The 22,676-nt window shown below is 49.3% G+C and overlaps 1 protein-coding gene across 1 annotated transcript in view; it reads right to left on the bottom strand.

The window, feature by feature from the left end:
- The window catches only part of PAPOLA (poly(A) polymerase alpha), an 858,334-nt gene that overhangs the window by 646,960 nt on the left and 188,698 nt on the right, over nt 1-22,676 (bottom strand). The window contains exon 10 of the mRNA XM_069208274.1: nt 8,440-8,512. Coding sequence (XP_069064375.1) covers nt 8,440-8,512 — 73 coding nt within the window. The remainder of the gene's footprint in view (nt 1-8,439; nt 8,513-22,676) is intronic.

The raw sequence follows: 22,676 nt of genomic DNA, 5'->3' as shown, positions 1-22,676 counted from the left end.
CAACGGTGGGCTACCTTGGACCAAGAACTGAACCCTGTAAGTGTCTTACTTACCTGGTTAAACTAACAAAAACTTACCTCCCCCAGGAACTGTGAAAATTGCACTAAGTGTCCACTTTTAAAATAGCTATTTGTGAATAACTTGAAAAGTATACATGCAATTGAAATGATTCAAAGTTCCTAATGTACTTACCTGCAATACCTTTCAAACAAGATATTACATGTTAAATTTGAACCTATGGTTCTTAAAATAAACTAAGAAAATATATTTTTCTATACAAAACCTATTGGCTGGATTTGTCTCTGAGTGTGTGTACCTCATTTATTGTCTATGTGTATGTACAACAAATGCTTAACAGTACTCCTTGGATAAGCCTACTGCTCGACCACACTACCACAAAATAGAGCATTAGTATTATCTCTTTTTACCACTATTTTACCTCTAAGGGGAACCCTTGGACTCTGTGCATGCTATTCCTTACTTTGAAATAGCACATACAGAGCCAACTTCCTACACCAAACTTCCCAGTTTTCAGTGTAGCCATTATGGTGCTGTGGAGTTCGTGTTTGACAGACTCCCAGACCATATACTCTTATGGCTACCCTGCACTTACAATGTCTAAGGGTTGGCTTAGACACTGTAGGGGGACAGTGCTCATGCACTGGTGACCTCACCTATGGTATAGTGCACCCTGCCTTAGGGCTGTAAGGCCTGCTAGAGGGGTGTCTTATCTAAACTGCATAGGCAGTGTGAGGTTGGCATGGCACCCTGAGGAGAGTGCCATGTCAACTTACTCGTTTTGTCCTCACCAGCACACACAAGCTGGCAAGCAGTGTGTCTGTGCTGAGTGAGGGGTCCCTAGGGTGGCATAAGACAACCCTTAGAGACCTTCCCTGGCATCAGGGCCCTTGGTACCAGGGGGTACCAGTTACAAGGGACTTACCTGGATGCCAGGGTGTGCCAATTGTGAAAACAAAAGTACAGGTTAGGGAAAGAACACTGGTGCTGGGGCCTGGTTAGCAGGCCACAGCACACTTTCAAGTCAAAACATAGCATCAGCAAAGGCAAAAAGTCAGGGGTAACCATGCCAAGGAGGCATTTCCTTACACTAGACTTCTGCAAACCAGATTATGCAAGGAGGGAGTCAAATGTGCCCGTCAAAGCAAGCCAGTGGTGCCGGGAGCCTATCGCCATCCCCACCAACGCCCCCACCCCCAATCCCCCAAGCCTTGTAACACTTATTTCCAAGGGAGACGGTGCTGCCTCCCTCTTCCACAGGAAATCATTTGTTCTGCCTTCCCGTGCTTGAGGTGGTCAAGCAGCAGGATGGCAGAAACCTGTCTGAGAGGCTGCAGCAGCATGGGCTGCCACAAGCCTGGAAGGCTGGCAAAAGTAATACGGGGGGGTCCTCTAAGGAGCCCCTAGAGTGCATGGAATCATACCACCAATACTGGCATTAGTATTGGGGTATGGTTGTGACACCAAACATGCCTAGGTTCTGAGTTAAAAATTATATAGCTGGACCACCGGTAGTGGCCTGTACATGGGTAAAATGGCTTCCCCGCACTTATGAAGTCCAAAGAATTGGAACTGGAGTTCGTAGGGGCACCTCTGCTCCTGCAGGAGTGACCTCACACACAGGCACCTGCACCATACCCTCTGGGTTAGGAGGGCCTACCATAGGGGTGAATTAAAGTGACTGGTGCAGTGACTAGCAGGAAAAGGGTGTAGGAAGTTGGTTCTTTACATACTATTTCAAAGTAAGAGGCAGTGTGCACAGAGTCCAAGGATTCCACTTAGAGGTTGACAGTGGCAAAATTAGATAATACTAATGCTCTATTTTGTGGTAATGTGGTCGAGCAGTAGGCTTATCAGAGGGTAGTGTTAAGCATTTGTTGTACACACACAGGCAATAAATGAGCAACACACACTCAAAGACTTTACTCCAGGCCAATCGTTTTTTTTTTTTTTATAGAAAAATATGGTTTCTTAATTTATTTTAGAACCACAAGAATCAAGATTTGAAGTAAATACATAAAATGCAAAGTACTCCACACAGGTAAGTAAGGAACTTTCAATTAGAGCAGTAACATACACAGAATCTGTTGAAATGGCAATACACTATTTTAAAAGAGGACACAGTGCAAAAATCAACAGTTCCTGGGGGAGATACGTATTGGTTAGTTTCTCAGATAAATAAAGCCCTTACAAGTTCAGTTTCCTGGGCATAGGCAGCCCACAGCTGGGGGTTCAAGGCAACCCCAAAGTCATTGCACCAGCAACACAGGGCCTGTCAGGTGCAGAGGTCAAAGGAGGGCCCAAAACACACAGGCGCCTATGGTGGAACAGGGGTGCGCTGGTTCCAGTCTGCCAACAGGTAAATACCTGCGTCTTCGGAGGGCAGACCAAGGAGGTTTTGTAGAGCACTGGGGGAACACAAGTAGGCACACAAAACACACCCTCAGTGGCACAGGGGCAGCTGGGTGCAGTGTGCTTAGCAGGCGTCGGGTTTTCAATAGAAATCAATGGAGGGACCTGGGGGTCACTCTAGCAGTGCAGGCAGGGCACAGGGGGGCTTCTCAGGCCAGCCACCAACTGGGCTAGGCAGGGGGTCGCCTGATGGTCACTCCTGTACTGGAGTTCGGTTCCTTTTGAACCTGGGGGCTGCGCGTGTAGGGCTTGGTTCAGGCATCGGGTTCTTTGTTCCAGGCAGTCGCTGTCAGGGGGAGCCTCTGGATCCTCTCTGCATGCGTCGCTGTGGGGGTGCGGGCTCTCAGGTTACTCACGTAGTTGTAGTCGCCTGGAAGTCCTCTCTGCGGTGTTAGTTGTCTGGAACTCGAGCTGGGGGTGTCGGGTGCAGAGTGTGAAGTCTCACGCTTCTGGCAGGAAGAGTGAGTTCTTTGAAAGTTGCAAAAAAGTTGCAAAGGTGTTGCAGTTTTTGAACAGTGCTGCTGTTCTCAGGAGTTTCTTGGTCCTTCGGTTCAGGCCAGTCCTCTGAGGCTTCAGAGGTCGCTGGTCCCGGTCGGATGCGTCGCTGTGCAGGTTGAGTCTGGAGACAGGCCGGTAGGGCTGGGGCCAAAGTAGTGTCGTCTCCCTCGTCTCTGCAGGGCTTCCAAGTCAGCAGTCGTCCTTGTTTCAGGTTGCAGGAATCTGATTTCCTGGTTTGTGTGTCAGGAGGGCAGTAGCCAATGGCTACTGTCCTGGAGGGTGGCTACACACTCTTTGTGCCTCCTCCCTGAGGGGAGGGGGCACATCCCTAATTCTACCGGGGGAATCCTCCAATCTCAAGATGGAGGATTTCTGAAGGCAGGGGCCACCTCGGCTCAGGGCACCTTAATGGCAGTACTGACTAGTGGGTGACTCCTCCTTGTTTCTCTCATTATCTCCTCCAGCCTTGCTGCTAAAAGTGGGGGCAGTGGCCGGGGGGGGCAAGCATCTCCACTAGCTGGGATGCCCTGGGGTGTTGTCACAAAAGGCATGAGCCTTTGAGGCTCACCGCCAGGTGTTACAGATCCTGCAGGGGGAGGTGAGAAGCACCACCCACCCAGTACAGGATTTCTTCCTGGCCACAGAGTGACAAAGGCACTCTCCCCATGTGGCCAGCAACTCTTCTGGTTGTGGCAGGCTGGCAGAAACTGGTCAGCCTAGCACTAGGAGTCAGATTGGAATTCAGGGGCATCTCTAAGATGCCCTCTGGGTGTATTTCACAATAAAGTGCACACTGGCATCAGTGTGCATTTATTGTGCTGAGACGTTTGATACCAAACGTACCAGATTTCAGTGTAGCCATTATGGAACTGTGGAGTTTGTGTTTGACAAACTCACAGACCATATACTCTTTATGGCTACCCTGCACTTACAATGTCTAAGGTTTTGCTTAGACACTGTACGGGCATAGAGTTCATGCACATATGCCCTCACCTGTGGTATAGTGCACCCTGCCTTAGGGCTGTAAGGCCAGCTAGAGGGGTGACTTACATATGCCACAGGCAGTGTGAGGTAGGCATAGCACTCTGATGGGAGTGCCATGTCAACTTAGTCATTTTCTCCCCACCAGCACACACAAGCTGTGAGGCAGTGTGCATTTGCTGAGTGAGGGGTCTCCAGGGTGGCATAAGACATGCCTCAGCCCTTAGAGACCTTCCCTGGCATCAAGCACCTGGTCCCAGGGGCACCATTTATAAGGGACTTATCTGAGTGCCAGGGCTGTGCCAACTGTGGGAACAAAGGTACAGTTTAGGGAAAGAACACTGATGCTGGGGCCTGGTTAGCAGGGTCCCAGTACACTTTCAATCATAACTGGCATCAACAAAAGGCAAAAGGTCAGGGGGTAACCATGCCAAGGAGGCATTTCCTTACAAAGGGTGTGTAGGAAGTTGGCTCTGTATGTGCTATTTCAAAGTAAGGAATAGCATGCACAGAGTCCAAGGGTTCCCCTTAGAGGTAAAATAGTGGTAAAAAGAGATAATACTAATGCTCTATTTTGTGGTAGTGTGGTCGAGCAGTAGACTTATCCAAGGAGTAGTGTTAAGCATTTGTTGTACATACACATAGACAATAAATGAGGTACACACACTCAGAGACAAATCCAGCCAATAGGTTTTGTTATAGAAAAATATCTTTTCTTAGTTTATTTTAAGAACCACAGGTTCAAATTTTACATGTAATAGCTCTTTTGAAAGGTATTGCAGGTAAGTACTCTAGGAACTTTGAATCATTACTTTAGCATGTAGACTTTTTACATAAAACACAATAAGCGGTTTTAAAAGTGGACACAGTGCAATTTTCACAGTTCCTGGGGGAGGTAAGTTATGGTTAGTTTCAACAGGTAAGTAAGGCACTTACAGGTTTCAGTTTTTGGTCCAAGGTAGCCCACCGTTGGGGGTTCAGAGCAACCCCAAAGTTATCACACCAGCAGCTCAGGGCCGGTCAGGTGCAAAGGTCAAAGAGGTGCCCAAAACACATAGGCTATAATGGAAAGAGGGGGGTGCCCCGGTTCCAGTCTGCCAGCAGGTAAGTACCCGCGTCTTCGGAGGGCAGACCAGGGGGGTTTTGTAGGGCACCGGGGGGGGGGGACACAAAGTAGCACAGAAAGTACACCCTCAGCAGCGCGGGGGCGGCCGGGTGCAGTGTGAAAACACGCGTCGGGTTTCCTTCAGTTTTCAATGGGAGACCAAGGGGTCTCTTCAGCGATGCAGGCAGGCAAGTGGGGGGGCTCCTCGGGGTAGCCACCACCTGGGCAAGGGAGAGGGCCTCCTGGGGGTCACTCCTGCACAGAAGTTCCGTTTCTTTAGGGGCTGGGGGCTGCGGTGCAGGGTCTTTTCCAGCCGTCGGGAAATGGAGTTCAGACAGTCGCGGTCAGGGGGAGCCTGGGGATTCCCTCTGCAGGCGTCGCTGTGGGGGCTCAGGGGGGACAACTTTGGTTACTCACAGTCGTAGAGTCGCCGGAGGGTCCTCCCTGAGTTGGTTGTTCTCCACCAGTCGAGTCGGGGTCGCCGGGTGCAGTGTTGCAAGTCTCACGCTTCTTGCGGGGAGTTGCAGGGGTCTTTAAATCTGCTCCTTGTAACAAAGTTGCAGTTCTTTTGGAGCAGTGCCGCTGTCCTCGGGAGTTCCTTGTCTTTCTCGAAGCAGGGCAGTCCTCAGAGGATTCAGAGGTCGCTGGTCCCTTGGAAAGCGTCGCTGGAGCAGGTTTCTTTGGAAGGCAGGAGACAGGCCGGTAAGTCTGGGGCCAAGGCAGTTGGTGTCTTCTGTTCTTCCTCTGCAGGGGTTTGTCAGCTCAGCAGTCCTTGTTAGTTGCAGGAATCTAAATTCTAGGTTCAGGGAAAGCCCTTAAATACTAAATGTAAGGGCGTGTTTAGGTCTGGGGGGTTAGTAGCCAATGGCTACTAGCCCGGAGGGTGGGTACACCCTCTTTGTGCCTCCTCCCAAGGGAAGGGGGTTACATCCCTAATCCTATTTGGGGAATCCTCCATCTGCAAGATGGAGGATTTCTAAAAGTTAGAGTCACCTCAGCTCAGGACACCTTAGGGGCTGTCCTGACTGGCCAGTGACTCCTCCTTGTTATTCTCATTATTTTCTCCGGCCTTGCCGCCAAAAGTGGGGGCCGGGGCCGGAGGGGGCGGGCAACTCCACTAGCTGGAGTGTCCTGCGGTGCTGTGACAAAGGGGTGAGCCTTTGAGGCTCACCGCCAGGTGTTACAGCTCCTGCCTGGGGGAGGTGTTAGCATCTCCACCCAGTGCAGGCTTTGTTACTGGCCTCAGAGTGACAAAGGCACTCTCCCCATGGGGCCAGCAACATGTCTCTAGTGTGGCAGGCTGCTGGAACCAGTCAGCCTACACAGATAGTTGGTTAGGTTTCAGGGGGCACCTCTAAGGTGCCCTCTGTGGTGTATTTTACAATAAAATGTACACTGGTATCAGTGTGCATTTATTGTGCTGAGAAGTTTGATACCAAACTTCCCAGTTTTCAGTGTAGCCATTATGGTGCTGTGGAGTTCGTGTTTGACAGACTCCCAGACCATATACTCTTATGGCTACCCTGCACTTACAATGTCTAAGGTTTTGCTTAGACACTGTAGGGGCACAGTGCTCATGCACAGGTGTCCTCACCTATGGTATAGTGCACCCTGCCTTAGGGCTGTAAGGCCTGCTTGAGGGGTGTCTTACCTATACTGCATAGGCAGTGAGAGGCTGGCATGGCACCCTGAGGGGAGTGCCATGTCGACTTACTCATTTTGTTCTCACTAGCACACACAAGCTGGTAAGCAGTGTGTCTGTGCTGAGTGAGGGGTCTCTAGGGTGGCATAATACATGCTGCAGCCCTTAAAGACCTTCCCTGGCATCAGGGCCCTTGGTACCAGGGGTACCAGTTACAAGGGACTTATCTGGGTGCCAGGGTGTGCCAATTGTGGAATCAAAAGTACAGGTTAGGGAAAGAACACTGGTGCTGGGGCCTGGTTAGCAGGCCTCAGCACACTTTCAATTCAAAACATAGCATCAGCAAAGGCAAAAAGTCAGGGGGTAACCATGCCAAGGAGGCATTTCCTTACAGGGTGAATGCACCTTTCCACACAGGCTGCAATGGCAAATCTGCAGACAGTTTGCATGGGCTCTTATCGGTGGCATAACACATGATGCAGCCCATGGAGGACCCCTGGTGAACCAATGCTCTGGGTACCCAAGTGCCATATATTAGGGACTTGCAGGGAGTGCCAACTTTGGGGTGTGAAGAATACCAAAGCAACCAAATCTAGAGGAGAGAGCACAATCCTGGTTAGCAGGATCCAAGTGACAATAGTCTAAACATACATGGGTAAAACGTGGGGGTAACCAGGCCAAAGAGTGACTATCAGACAGATATCGGAAATGTATTGTGGGAAGGTGAACCGCACAGCAATTACTGGCTTCAGATATTGACTCACTTGAAACATGTACTCCAAGTCTCCATTAAACACATGCTAAACTGTACAACACATCTCTGATCTTCCTATTCTTACAACACATGTTAATAGATGGGTGGATACAGCAGTAAGCTTCACCAAAATCAGTATCTTGAGCCTTTGGAAAACCAGTGAAATTCCAATTTTCAAATGTGGTTAGAAAACATGTACAAGTCGGCAACATTTAAAGGACGGTTTACAAACTTCAGGAATTTAAGCAACGCTGGGAGCACTTCATAAAAGACTGATCTGGAAATGGAGGGCATCAGGTGGCACTTATGACTGTATAGGCTGGTTTCAGTCATTTCCCTTTTCTACAGACTCCTACTACTACTTGTGTGATCATTTCCTCCCCTTTTCACCTTCATATTGCTGGATTGTTTTACCATTCTCAGTAAATGGTTCCATTTTACCTCTACTTGGGGACTTAAGGAATTTTACTTGGATGAGGATATAGGGATACCATTTGCTTTACGGGGGCAAAGGTGGGGTTTTACAATAGTTTTATAATGTATTTTGGCTGTCCTGGAATAATTACTGTTTGTAAAAATAGCTGGGAATTTTTCAAGTTACTAAGTTTATGATGGGATTAGTGTGTTTTTGTGTTCTTTTGTGACCATACAACGTGCGATGTTACTTCATGTGAACTATAAATAAATAAAAAGGATGATAAATAAGACAATTAGTTTGAGGACATTATCTAATTCACAACAACGCATAGAATGTGGGACACAGAATCAATACAATTAGAACAAATGCAACATGCAATGAATTTCCCAAAGGGTTTTCTCCAATCAGATCTGAACTCTAGTAATGGAAAAAGCTGGAACTGAAGACATGCTAGTTTGCTCTTTTGTTGTAAATACAAACACTTTAAGCTAATATTTCAAAGACTAAACAATCCAGCTATTTAAAAACTGAATAGTCACCCATGCAGTCAAAATAATGCATATTAATGTTTCCAACAGAACTACATAAAAAATAAAAAATAAAAAACTCACTCTAGGATCCCATACAGGCAAATTCAGATTGCACTCTTCTGGCTGTTTCAATAGCACTGGATTTGGCCATTCCCTGTTAATCAGAGAAGAAAACAAAGGCACATCAAATCAGTGGCCATTATATTTTGACATTCCTGAGACTCACATTTTATAAGATGTGATACATTAATATATTGTGATAAATATTTCAAAAAAGCAACACACAATTTACTTCGACTTAGTGTCTTCAAAGGCTGCATTTTCCATAATATAAATGAAAATCAATTTCAAATTGTTAAATGATAAAATGGCAAATATTTTAAAAGGCATTGTAATACATGAACAAAAACAAAACAGATAAACCTGCAATTTTAGACCAAAAACCTCTGCCAATTAAAACAAGGATTGACAAAGCCAATGTGTCTCTTCTCCAGTAGCATCAGCGCCCATCCATGTTCGCAAGCTAACATTACTGTAGGGCGTTGAAAGTGGCGCTCCACCAACCTTCCCAGCATCAGTAGCCCTTGATATGGAGACACCAGCACTGATGTTACAGGAGGAGAGAATGCACCGCCAGGGAGACAGTGGGACAGCTATGTATAGATGTAGGAAGTTGGCTCTGTATGTGCTATTTCAAAGTAAGGAATAGCATGCACAGAGTCCAAGGGTTCCCCTTAGAGGTAAGATAGTGGCAAAAAAGAGATAATACTAATGCTCTGTTTTGTGGTAGTGTGGTCGAGCAGTAGGCTTATCAAAGGAGTAGTGTTAAGCATTTGTTGTACATACACACAGGCAATAAATGAGGAACACACACTCGGAGACAAATCCAGCCAATAGGTTTTGTTATAGAAAAATATATTTTCTTAGTTTATTTTAAGAACCACAGGTTCAAATTCTACATGTAATATCTCATTTGAAAGGTATTGCAGTTAAGTACTTTAGGAACTTTGAATCATTACATTAGCATTTATACTTTTTACATAAAACACATTTAGCTGTTTTAAAAGTGGACACAGTGCAATTTTCACAGTTCATGGGGGAGGTAAAGTATTGTTAGTTTTAACAGGTAAGTAAGTCACTTACAGGTTTCAGTTTTGGGTCCAAGGTAGCCCACCGTTGGGGGTTCAGAGCAACCCCAAAGTTATCACACCAGCAGCTCAGGGCCGGTCAGGTGCAAAGGTCAAAGAGGTGCCCAAAACACATAGGCTTCAATGGAGAGAAGGGAGTGCCCCGGTTCCAGTCTGCCAGCAGGTAAGTACCCGCGTCTTCCGAGGGCAGACCAGGGGGGTTTTGTAGGGCACCGGGGGGGGACACGAGTCAGCACAAAAAGTACACCCTCAGCAGCGCGGGGGCAGCCGGGTGCAGTGTGTAAACACGCGTCGGGTTTCCAATAGTTTCCTATGGGAGACCAAGGGGTCTCTTCAGCGATGCAGGCAGGCAAGGGGGGGGGCTCCTCGGGGTAGCCACCACCTGGGCAAGGGAGAGGGCCTCCTGGGGGTCACTCCTGCACAGGAGTTCCGTTTCTTCAGGTGCTGGGGGCTGCGGGTGCAGGGTCTTTTCCAGCCGTCGGGAAATAGAGTTCAGGCAGTCGCGGTCAGGGGGAGCCTCGGGATTCCCTCTGCAGGCGTCGCTGTGGGGGCTCAGGGGGGACAACTTTGGTTACTCACAGTCTTGGAGTCGCCGGAGGGTCCTCACTGAGGTGTTGGTTCTCCACCAGTTGAGTCGGGGTCGCCGGGTGCAGTGTTGCAAGTCTCACGCTTCTTACGGGGAGTTGCAGGGGTCTTTAAATCTGCTCCTTGTAACAAAGTTGCAGTTCTTTTGGAGCAGTGCCGCTGTCCTCGGGAGTTTCTTGTCTTTCTTGAAGCAGGGCAGTCCTCAGAGGATTCAGAGGTCGCTGGTCCCTTGGAAAGCGTCGCTGGAGCAGGTTTCTTTGGAAGGCAGGAGACAGGCCGGTAAGTCTGGGGCCAAAGCAGTTGGTGTCTTCTGTTCTTCCTCTGCAAGGGTTTTTCAGCTCAGCAGTCCTCTTCTTCTTGTAGTTTCAGGAATCTGTTTTCCTAGGTTCAGGGAAGCCCTTAAATACTAAATTTAAGGGCGTGTTTAGGTCTGGGGGTTAGTAGCCAATGGCTACTAGCCCTGAGGGTGAGTACACCCTCTTTCTGCCTCCTCCCAAGGGGAGGGGGTCACATCCCTAATCCTATTGGGGGAATCCTCCATCTGCAAGATGGAGGATTTCGAAAAGATAGAGTCACTTCAGCTCAGGACACCTTAGGGGCTGTCCTGACTGGCCAGTGACTCCTCCTTGTTGCTTTCTTTGTTTCCTCCAGCCTTGCCGCCAAAAGTGGGGGCCGTGGCCGGAGGGGGCGGGCAACTCCACTAAGCTGGAGTGCCCTGCTGTGCTGTGACAAAGGGGTGAGCCTTTGAGGCTCACCGCCAGGTGTTACAGCTCCTGCCTGGGGGAGGTGTTAGCATCTCCACCCAGTGCAGGCTTTGTTACTGGCCTCAGAGTGACAAAGGGACTCTCCCCATGGGGCCAGCAACATGTCTCTAGTGTGGCAGGCTGCTGGAACCAGTCAGCCTACACAGATAGTTGAATACAATTTCAGGGGGCACCTCTAAGGTGCCCTCTGTGGTGTATTTTACAATAAAATGTATACTGGCATCAGTGTGCATTTATTGTGCTGAGAAGTTTGATACCAAACTTCCCAGTTTTCAGTGTAGCCATTATCGTGCTGTGGAGTTCGTGTTTGACAGACTCCCAGACCATATACTCTTATGGCTACCCTGCACTTACAATGTCTAAGGTTTGGCTTAGACACTGTAGGGGCACGGTGCTCATTCACTGGTGCCCTCACCTATGATATAGTGCACCCTGCCTTAGGGCTGTAAGGCCTGCTAGAGGGGTGTCTTACCTATACTGCATAGGCAGTGAGAGGCTGGCATGGCACCCTGAGGGGAGTGCCATGTCGACTTACTCATTTTGTTCTCACTAGCACACACAAGCTGGTAAGCAGTGTGTCTGTGCTGAGTGAGGGGTCTCCAGGGTGGCATAAGACATGCTGCAGCCCTTAGAGACCTTAGAGACCTTCCTTGGCATCAGGGCCCTTGGTACCAGAGGTTCCAGTTACAAGGGACTTACCTGGATGCCAGGGTGTGCCAATTGTGGATACAAAAGTACAGGTTAGGGAAAGAACATTGGTGCTGGGGCCTGGTTAGCAGGCCTCAGCACACTTTCAATTCAAAACATAGCATCAGCAAAGGCAAAAAGTCAGGGGGTAACCATGCCAAGGAGGCATTTCCTTACAATGGACAGTTGAGGCAGGTAACGGATGGCCTCTATGATGCATACAAAAGCATTGGTGCCAGCTGCATGGGTCATGCTTTGAAGGCAGTGCAGGAAGGGCCAATAAACGTAATGAAAGCACGATTACTTGTGCAAAAGTCAGGCCAAGTCAGAGACAGATATACAACTGCCCACGAATAGGTAGTGCAACAAGGCAAAGTAGGAAAAAGCAACCCACATACCTTGTAACAGTAGCAAAAACTAGTGCAGTTCTGTAAGGAAAAGCCTCCTTGGCATGGTTACCCCCTAACTTTTTGCCTTTTCTGATGCTAAGTTTTGATTGAAAGTGTGCTGGGACCCTGCTAACCAGGCCCCAGCACCAGTGTTCTTTCTCTAAATTGTAACTTTGTCTCCACAATTGGCACAGCCCTGGCACTCAGATAAGTCCCTTGTAACTGGTACCAAGGGCCCTGATGCCAGGGAAGCTCTCTAAGGGCGGCAGCTTGACTTATGCCACCCTAGGGACCCCTCACTCAGCCCATGCACACTGCCTCACAGCGTGTGTGCGCTGGTGGGGAGAAAATGACTAAGTTGACATGGCACTACCCTCAGAGTGCCATGCCCACCTCACACTGCCTGTGGCATAGGTAAGTCACCCCTCTAGCAGGCCTTACAGCCCTAAGGCAGGGTGCACTATACCACAGGTGAGGGCATATGTGCATATGCCCCTACAGTGTCTAAGCAAAACCTTAGTGTAAGGAAATGCCTCCTTGGCATGGTTACCCCTTGACTTTTTGCCTTTGCTGATGCTATGTTTTGAACTGAAAGTGTGCTGAGGCCTGCTAACCAGGCCCCAGCACCAATGTTCTTTCCCTAACCTGTACTTTTGTATCCACAATTGGCACACCCTGGCATCCAGGTAAGTCCCTTGTAACTGGTACCTCTGGTACCAAGGGCCCTGATGCCAAGGAAGGTCTCTAAGGGCTGCAGCATGTCTTATGCCACCCCGGAGACCCCTCACTCAGCACAGGCACACTGCTCACCAGCTTGTGTGTGCTAGTGAGAACAAAATGAGTAAGTCGACATGGCACTCCCCTGAGGGTGCCATGCCAGCCTCTCACCGCCTATGCAGTATAGATAAGACACCCCTCTAGCAGGCCTTACAGCCCTAAGGCAGGGTGCACTATACCATAGGTGAGGGCACCAGTGCATGAGCACCGTGCCCCTACAGTGTCTAAGCCAAACCTTAGACATTGTAAGTGCAGGGTAGCCATAAGAGTATATGGTCTGGGAGTCTGTCAAACACGAACTCCACAGCACGATAATGGCTACACTGAAAACTGGGAAGTTTGGTATCAAACTTCTCAGCACAATAAATGCACAATGATGCCAGTGTACATTTTATTGTAAAATACACCACAGAGGGCACCTTAGAGGTGCCCCCTGAAACTTAACCGACTATATGTGTAGGCTGACTGGTTCCAGCAGCCTGCCACACTAGAGACATGTTGCTGGCCCCATGGGGAGAGTGCCTTTGTCACTCTGAGGCCAGTAACAAAGCCTGCACTGGGGTGGGGATGCTAACACCTCCCCCAGGCAGGAGCTGTAACACCTGGCGGTGAGCCTCAAAGGCTCACCCCTTTGTCACAGCCCCGCAGGACACTCCAGCTAGTGGAGTTGCCCGCCCCCTCCGGCCCTGGCCCCCACTTTTGGCGGCAAGGCCGGAGAAAATAATGAGAATAACAAGGAGGAGTCACTGGCCAGTCAGGACAGCCCCTAAGGTGTCCTGAGCTGAGGTGACTAACTTTTAGAAATCCTCCATCTTGCAGATGGAGGATTCCCCCAATAGGATTAGGGATGTGACCCCCTCCCCTTGGGAGGAGGCACAAAGAGGGTGTACCCACCCTCAGGGCTAGTAGCCATTGGCTACTAACCCCCCAGACCTAAACACGCCCTTAAATTTAGTATTTAAGGGGTTCCCTGAACCTAAAGATTTAGATTCCTGCAACTACAAGAAGAAGGACTGCCTAGCTGAAAGACCCCTGCAGAGGAAGACCAGAAGACACAACTGCCTTGGCCCCAGACTTACCGGCCTGTCTCCTGCCTTCCAAAGAACCTGCTCCAGCGACGCTTTCCAAGGGACCAGCGACCTCTGAATCCTCTGAGGACTGCCCTGCTTCGAAAAAGACAAGAAACTCCCGAGGACAGCGGCACTGCTCCAAAAGAACTGCAACTTTGTTACAAGGAGCAGATTTAAAGACCCCTGCAATTCCCCGCAAGAAGCGTGAGACTTGCAACACTGCACCCGGCGACCCCGACTCGACTGGTGGAGAACAACCAACTCAGGGAGGACCCTCCGGCGACTCTACGACTGTGAGTAACCAAAGTTGTCCCCCCTGAGCCCCCACAGCGACGCCTGCAGAGGGAATCCCCAGGCTCCCCCTGACGCGACTGTCTGAACTCCATTTCCCGACTGCTGGAAAAGGCCCTGCACCCGCAGCCCCCAGCCCCTAAAGAAACGGAACTTCTGTGCAGGAGTGACCCCCAGGAGGCCCTCTCCCTTGCCCAGGTGGTGGCTACCCCGAGGAGCCCTCCCCTTGCCTGCCTGCATCGCTGAAGAGACCCCTTGGTCTCCCATTGAAACCTGAAGGAAACCCGACGCGTGTTTGCACACTGCACCTGGCCGCCCCCGCGCTGCTGAGGGTGTACTTTCTGTGCTACTTTGTCCCCCCCCCCCCGGTGCCCTACAAAACCCCCCTGGTCTGCCCTCCGAAGACGCGGGTACTTACCTGCTGGCAGACTGGAACCGGGGCACCCCCTTCTCTCCATTATAGCCTATGTGTTTTGGGCACCTCTTTGACCTTTGCACCTGACCGGCCCTGAGCTGCTGGTGTGATAACTTTGGGGGTTGCTCTGAACCCCCAACTGTGGGCTACCTTGGACCAAAAACTGAGAACTGTAAGTGACTTACTTACCTGTGAAAACTAACAATAACTTACCTCCCCCAGGAACTGTGAAAATTGCACTGTGTCCACTTTTAAAACAGCTTATTGTGTTTTATGACAAAAGTATTCATGCTAATGTAATGATTCAAAGTTCCTAGAGTACTTACCTGCAATACCTTCCAAACAAGCTATTACATGTGAAATTTGAGCCTGTGGTTCTTAAAATAAACTAAGAAAATATATTTTTCTATAACAAAACCTATTGGCTGGATTTGTCTCTGAGTGTGTGTACCTCATTTATTGTCTATGTGTATTTACAACAAATGCTTAACACTACTCCTTGGATAAGCCTACTGCTCGACCACACTACCACAAAATAGAGCATTAGTATTATCTCTTTTTACCACTATTTTACCTCTAAGGGGAACCCTTGGACTCTGTGCATGCTATTCCTTACTTTGAAATAGCACACACAGAGCCAACTTCCTACATTGGTGGATCAGCGGTGGGGTACAAGACTTTGCATTTGCTGGACTACTCAGCCAATACCTGATCACACGACAAATTCCAAAATTGTCATTAGAAATTCATTTTTGCAATTTGAAAAGTTTTCTAAATTCTTAAAAGTCCTGCTAGGGCCTTGTGTTAGTCCCTGTTAGCATTTCTTTTAGAGTTTAAAAGTTTGTAAACGTTTGAATTAGATTCTAGAACTAGTTTTAGATTCTTAAAAGCATTCCAACTTTTAGAAGAATAATGTCTAGTACAGAGATGAATGTGGTGGAACTCGACACCACACCTTACCTCCATCTCCAGATGAAAGAGCTAAGGTCACTCTGTAACATAAGAAAAATAACAATGGGCTCCAGACCTACCAAAGCACAGCTCCAGGGTCTGTTGGCAGAGTATGATAGAGCCAACCCCTCTGTGGATAACACAGAGGAGGATGATAGTGAACTGGAGGAAGAATCCCCTCCACCAGTCCTATCTAGGGAGAACAGGGCTTCTCAAGCCCCGACTCCAAAAATAATAGTCAGAGATGCTGGCTCCCTCACAGGAGGGTCCAGCCTCTCTGAAATCACTGAGGATAACCCCAGTGAAGAGGACATCCAGTTAGCCAGGATGGCCAAAAGATTGGCTTTGGAAAAACAGATCCTAGCCATAGAAAGGGAAAGACAAGAGATGGGCCTAGGACCCATCAATGGTGGCAGCAACATAACTAGGGTCAGAGATTCTCCTGACATGTTGAAAATCCCCAAAGGGATTGTAACTAAATATGAAGATGGTGAGGACATCACCAAATGGTTCACAGCTTTTGAGAGGGCTTGTGAAACCAGAAAAGTGAACAAATCTCACTGGGGTGCTCTCCTTTGGGAAATGTTCACAGGAAAGTGTAGGGATAGACTCCTCACACTCTCTAAAAAAGATGCAGAATCTTATGACCTCATGAAGGGTACCCTGATTGAGGGCTTTGGATTCTCCACTGAGGAGTATAGGATTAGATTCAGGGGGGCTCAAAAATCCTCGAGCCAGACCTGGGTTGACTTTGTAGACTACTCAGTAAAAACACTAGATGGTTGGATTCAAGGCAATGGTGTAAATCAATATGATGGGCTGTACAATTTATTTGTGAAAGAACACCTATTAAGTAATTGTTTAAATGATAAACTGCATCAGCATCTGGTGGACCTAGGACCAATTTCTCCCCAAGAATTGGGAAAGAAGGCGGACCATTGGGTCAAGACTAGGGTGTCCAAACCTTCCACAGGGGGTGACCAAAAGAAAGGGGTCACAAAACCTCCCCAGGGGAAAGGTGGTGAGACAGCCAAAAACAAAGATAGTAAAGAGTCTTCTACAGGCCCCCAAAAACCTGCACAGGAGGGTGGGCCCAGAGCCTCTTCACAAAACAATTCTGGGTACAAGGGTAAAAACTTTGATCCCAAAAAGGCCTGGTGTCGTAACTGTAGTCAGTCTGGACACCAAACTGGAGACAAGGCCTGTCCCAAGAAAGATACCACTTCTAACTCCCATCCAGCTAAAACTGGAATGGCCAGTCTCCAAGTGGGATCAACAGTGTGCCCAGAGCAAATCAGGTGTCACACTGAAGCTACATTTGTCTCTGAGGGTGGGGTGGATTTAGCCACACTGGCTGCCTGGCCCCCTAACATGCAAAAATACAGGCAGCAGCTCTTAATTAATGGGACAAGTGTAAAGGGCATGAGGGATACAGGTGCCAGTGTCACCATGGTGACAGAGAAACTGGTTTCCCCTGGCCAATACCTGGCTGGACAAACTTACCCAGTCACCAACGCTGACAATCAGACTAAAGTACATCCCATGGCTATGGTAACTTTAGAGTGGGGAGGGGTCAAAGGCCTGAAACAGGTGGTGGTCTCCTCAAATATCCCAGTAGACTGTTTGCTTGGAACTGACCTGGAGTCCTCAGCATGGGCTGAGGTAGAACTGAAAACCCATGCAGCCATGCTGGGTATCCCTAAACTGGTGTGTGTCAAGACTAGGGCACAGTGCAAGGCACAGGGTGAAAAAGTAGAGCTGGAGTCTGGAAAAATGGCCCAGCCTACCAAGAGAAAAGGAAAGTCAGCTGGGAAACCAGCTGCAACACAACACCAAAAAGAGAACCTCTCTTCTCAGGAAGAGGTTCTGCCCTCTGAGGGAACTGAGCCTATGGAGCTGGAACCTTATCAGGTTGAGCTCTTGGGCCCAGGGGGACCCTCAAGGGAAGAGTTGTGTAAGGGACAAGAAACCTGTCCCTCTCTTGAAGGCCTTAGGCAGCAAGCTGCTGAAGAGTCCAAAGGCAAGAAAAATGGAACACATAGGGTCTATTGGGAAGATGGACTCCTGTACACTGAGGCAAGAGATCCCAAACCTGGTGCCACTAGGAGAGTGGTAGTGCCTCAGGGTTTCAGAGAGTTTATTCTGACCTTAGCCCATGATATTCCCCTTGCTGGGCATTTGGGACAAACCAAGACGTGGGAGAGGTTAGTCAACCACTTCTACTGGCCCAATATGTCCCAGAAGGTTAAGGAGTTTTGCCTCTCCTGCCCCACCTGTCAATCCAGTGGTAAGACAGGTGGGCATCCAAAGGCCCCCCTCATTCCACTTCCAGTGGTGGGGGTCCCCTTTGAAAGAGTGGGTGTGGACATAGTTGGTCCACTAGAACCTCCCACAGCCTCAGGAAATATGTACATCCTAGTAGTAGTGGATCATGCTACTAGGTATCCTGAAGCTATTCCCCTTAGGTCGACTACTGCCCCTGCAGTAGCCAAAGCCCTCATTGGTATCTTTACCAGAGTGGGTTTCCCTAAGGAGGTGGTGTCTGACAGAGGTACCAACTTCATGTCAGCATACCTAAAACACATGTGGAATGAGTGTGGAGTGACTTACAAATTCACTACACCATATCATCCACAAACTAATGGCCTTGTTGAGAGATTCAACAAGACATTAAAGGGCATGATCATGGGGCTCCCAGAAAAACTCAAAAGGAGATGGGATGTCCTCCTGCCATGTCTGCTTTTCGCTTACAGAGAGGTGCCTCAGAAGGGAGTAGGATTCTCACCCTTTGAACTTCTGTTTGGCCACCCTGTAAGGGGACCACTTGCTCTTGTTAAAGAAGGCTGGGAGAGACCTCTTCATGAGCCTAAACAAGACATAGTGGACTATGTACTTGGCCTTCGCTCAAGGATGGCAGAGTACATGGAAAAGGCAAGTAAAAACCTTGAGGCCAGCCAACAACTCCAGAAGTTGTGGTATGACCAAAAGGCTGCACTGGTTGAATTTCAACCAGGGCAGAAAGTCTGGGTTCTGGAGCCTGTGGCTCCCAGGGCACTTCAGGACAAATGGAGTGGCCCTTACCCAGTACTAGAGAGGAAGAGTCGGGTCACCTACCTGGTGGACCTGGGCACAAGCAGGAGCCCCAAGAGGGTGATCCATGTGAACCGCCTTAAGCTCTTCCATGACAGGGCTGATGTAAATCTGTTGATGGTAACAGATGAGGACCAGGAAGCTGAGAGTGAACCTCTCCCTGATCTCCTCTCATCAGACCCTAAAGATGGCTCAGTAGATGGAGTGATCTACTCAGACACCCTCTCTAGCCAACAACAGTCTGACTGCAGGAAGGTCCTGCAGCAGTTTGCTGAACTCTTTTCCCTAACCCCTGGTCATACACACCTGTGTACCCATGATGTGGACACAGGAGACAGCATGCCTGTCAAAAACAAAATATTTAGACAGTCTGACCAAGTTAAGGAAAGCATCAAGGTGGAAGTCCACAAGATGCTGGAATTGGGAGTAATTGAGTACTCTGACAGCCCCTGGGCTAGCCCAGTGGTCTTAGTCCCCGAACCTCACACTAAAGAAGGAAAGAGAGAGATGAGGTTTTGTGTGGACTACAGAGGTCTCAACTCTGTCACCAAGACAGATGCTCATCCCATTCCTAGAGCTGATGAGCTAATAGACAAATTAGGGGCTGCCAAATTCTTAAGTACCTTTGACTTGACAGCAGGGTACTGGCAAATCAAAATGGCCCCTGGAGCAAAAGAAAAGACAGCATTCTCCACACCGGATGGGCATTATCAGTTCACTGTAATGCCCTTTGGTTTAAAGAATGCCCCTGCCACCTTCCAAAGGTTGGCGAATCAAGTCCTTGCTGGGTTGGAATCCTTTAGTGCAGCTTATCTGGATGATATTGCTGTCTTCAGCTCCACCTGGCAGGATCACCTGGTCCACCTGAAGAAGGTTTTGAAGGCCCTGCAATCTGCAGGCCTCTCTATCAAGGCATCCAAATGCCAGATAGGGCAGGGAACTGTGGTTTACTTGGGACACCTTGTAGGTGGAGGCCAAGTTCAGCCACTCCAGCCTAAGATCCAGACTATTCTGGACTGGGCAGCTCCAAAAACCCAGACTCAAGTCAGGGCATTCCTTGGCTTGATTGGGTACTATAGGAGGTTTGTGAAGGGATATGGATCCATTGTGACAGCCCTCACAGAACTCACCTCCAAGAAAATGCCCAAGAAAGTAAACTGGACTGTAGAATGCCAACAGGCCTTTGACACCCTGAAGCAAGCTATGTGCACAGCACCAGTTCTAAAAGCTCCAGATTACTCCAAGCAATTCATTGTGCAAACCGATGCCTCTGAACATGGGATAGGGGCAGTTTTGTCCCAAACAAATGATGATGGCCTTGACCAGCCTGTTGCTTTCATTAGCAGGAGGTTACTCCCCAGGGAGCAGCGTTGGAGTGCCATTGAGAGGGAGGCCTTTGCTGTGGTTTGGTCCCTGAAGAAGCTGAGACCATACCTCTTTGGTACTCACTTCCTAGTTCAGACTGACCACAGACCTCTCAGATGGCTGATGCAAATGAAAGGTGAAAATCCAAAACTGTTGAGGTGGTCCATCTCCCTACAGGGAATGGACTTTATAGTGGAACACAGACCTGGGACTGCCCATGCCAATGCAGATGGCCTTTCCAGGTTCTTCCACTTAGAAAATGAAGACTCTCTTGGGAAAGGTTAGTCTCAACCTCTTTCGTTTGGGGGGGGGGGGGTTGTGTAAGGAAATGCCTCCTTGGCATGGTTACCCCCTGACTTTTTGCCTTTGCTGATGCTATGTTTTGAATTGAAAGTGTGCTGAGGCCTGCTAACCAGGCCCTAGCACCAGTGTTCTTTCCCTAACCTGTACTTTTGATTCCACAATTGGCACACCCTGGCCTCCAGATAAGTCCCTTGTAACTGGTACCTCTGGTACCAAGGGCCCTGATGCCAGGGAAGGTCTCTAAGGGCTGCAGCATGTCTTATGCCACCCTGGAGACCCCTCACTCAGCACAGACACACTGCTTACCAGCTTGTGTGTGCTAGTGAGAACAAAATGAGTAAGTCGACATGGCACTCCCCTCAGGGTGCCATGCCAGCCTCTCACTGCCTATGCAGTATAGGTAAGACACCCCTCTAGCAGGCCTTACAGCCCTAAGGCAGGGTGCACTATACCATAGGTGAGGGTACCAGTGCATGAGCACTGTGCCCCTACAGTGTCTAAGCAAAACCTTAGACATTGTAAGTGCAGGGTAGCCATAAGAGTATATGGTCTGGGAGTCTGTTTTACACGGACTCCACAGCACCATAATGGCTACACTGAAAACTGGGAAGTTTGGTATCAAACTTCTCAGCACAATAAATGCACACTGATGCCAGTGTACATTTTATTGTAAAATACACCACAGAGGGCACCTTAGAGGTGCCCCCTGAAACTTAACCGACTATCTGTGTAGGCTGACTGGTTCCTGCAGCCTGCCACACTAGAGACATGTTGCTGGCCCCATGGGGAGAGTGCCTTTGTCACTCTGAGGCCAGTAACAAAGCCTGCACTTGGTGGGGATGCTAACACCTCCCCCAGGCAGGAGCTGTAACACCTGGCGGTGAGCCTCAAAGGCTCACCCCTTTGTCACAGCCCCGCAGGACACTCCAGCTAGTGGAGTTGCCCGCCCCCTCCGGCCCCGGCCCCCACTTTTGGCGGCAAGGCCGGAGAAAATAATGAGAATAACAAGGAGGAGTCACTGGCCAGTCAGGACAGCCCCTAAGGTGTCCTGAGCTGAGGTGACTAACTTTTAGAAATCCTCCATCTTGCAGATGGAGGATTCCCCCAATAGGATTAGGGATGTGACCCCCTCCCCTTGGGAGGAGGCACAAAGAGGGTGTACCCACCCTCAGGGCTAGTAGCCATTGGCTACTAACCCCCCAGACCTAAACACGCCCTTAAATTTAGTATTTAAGGGGTTCCCTGAACCTAAGAATTTAGATTCCTGAAACTACAAGAAGGACTGCCGAGCTGAAAGACCCCTGCAGAGGAAGACCAGAAGACACCAACTGCCTTGGCCCCAGACTTACCGGCCTGTCTCCTGCCTTCCAAAGAACCTGCTCCAGCGACGCTTTCCAAGGGACCAGCGACCTCTGAATCCTCTGAGGACTGCCCTGCTTCGAAAAAGACAAGAAACTCCCGAGGACAGCGGCACTGCTCCAAAAGAACTGCAACTTTGTTACAAGGAGCAGATTTAAAGACCCCTGCAATTCCCCGCAAGAAGCGTGAGACTTGCAACACTGCACCGGGCGACCCCGACTCGACTGGTGGAGAACAACCAACTCAGGGAGGACCCTCCGGCGACTCTACGACTGAGTAACCAAAGTTGTCCCCACTGAGCCCCCACAGCGACGCCTGCAGAGGGAATCCCCAGGCTCCCCCTGACCGCGACTGTCTGAACTCCATTTCCCGACGGCTGGAAAAGGCCCTGCACCCGCAGCCCCCAGCCCCTAAAGAAACGGAACTTCTGTGCAGGAGTGACCCCCAGGAGGCCCTCTCCCTTGCCCAGGTGGTGGCTACCCCGAGGAGCCCCCCCCATGCCTGCCTGCATCGCTGAAGAGACCCCTTGGTCTCCCATTGAAACCTGAAGGAAACCCGACGCGTGTTTGCACACTGCACCCAGCCGCCCCCGCGCTGCTGAGGGTGTACTTTCTGTGCTACTTTGTGTCCCCCCCGGTGCCCTACAAAACCCCCCTGGTCTGCCCTCCGAAGACGCGGGTACTTACCTGCTGGCAGACTGGAACCGGGGCACCCCCTTCTCTCCATTATAGCCTATGTGTTTTGGGCACCTCTTTGACCTTTGCACCTGACAGGCCCTGAGCTGCTGGTGTGATAACTTTGGGGGTTGCTCTGAACCCCCATCGGTGGGCTACCTTGGACCAAAAACTGAGAACTGTAAGTGACTTACTTACCTGTGAAAACTAACAATAACTTACCTCCCCCAGGAACTGTGAAAATTGCACTAAGTGTCCACTTTTAAAACAGCTTATTGTGTTTTATGACAAAAGTATTCATGCTAATGTAATGATTCAAAGTTCCTAGAGTACTTACCTGCAATACCTTCCAAACAAGCTATTACATGTGAAATTTGAACCTGTGGTTCTTAAAATAAACTAAGAAAATATATTTTTCTATAACAAAACCTATTGGCTGCATTTGTCTCT

The sequence above is a fragment of the Pleurodeles waltl genome, chromosome 9, assembly GCF_031143425.1.
Source record: "Pleurodeles waltl isolate 20211129_DDA chromosome 9, aPleWal1.hap1.20221129, whole genome shotgun sequence".
Classification (NCBI taxonomy): domain Eukaryota; kingdom Metazoa; phylum Chordata; class Amphibia; order Caudata; family Salamandridae; genus Pleurodeles; species Pleurodeles waltl.
The sequence above is the reverse complement of the archived record's forward strand: the minus strand, read 5'-3'. Positions and strand labels throughout refer to the sequence as shown.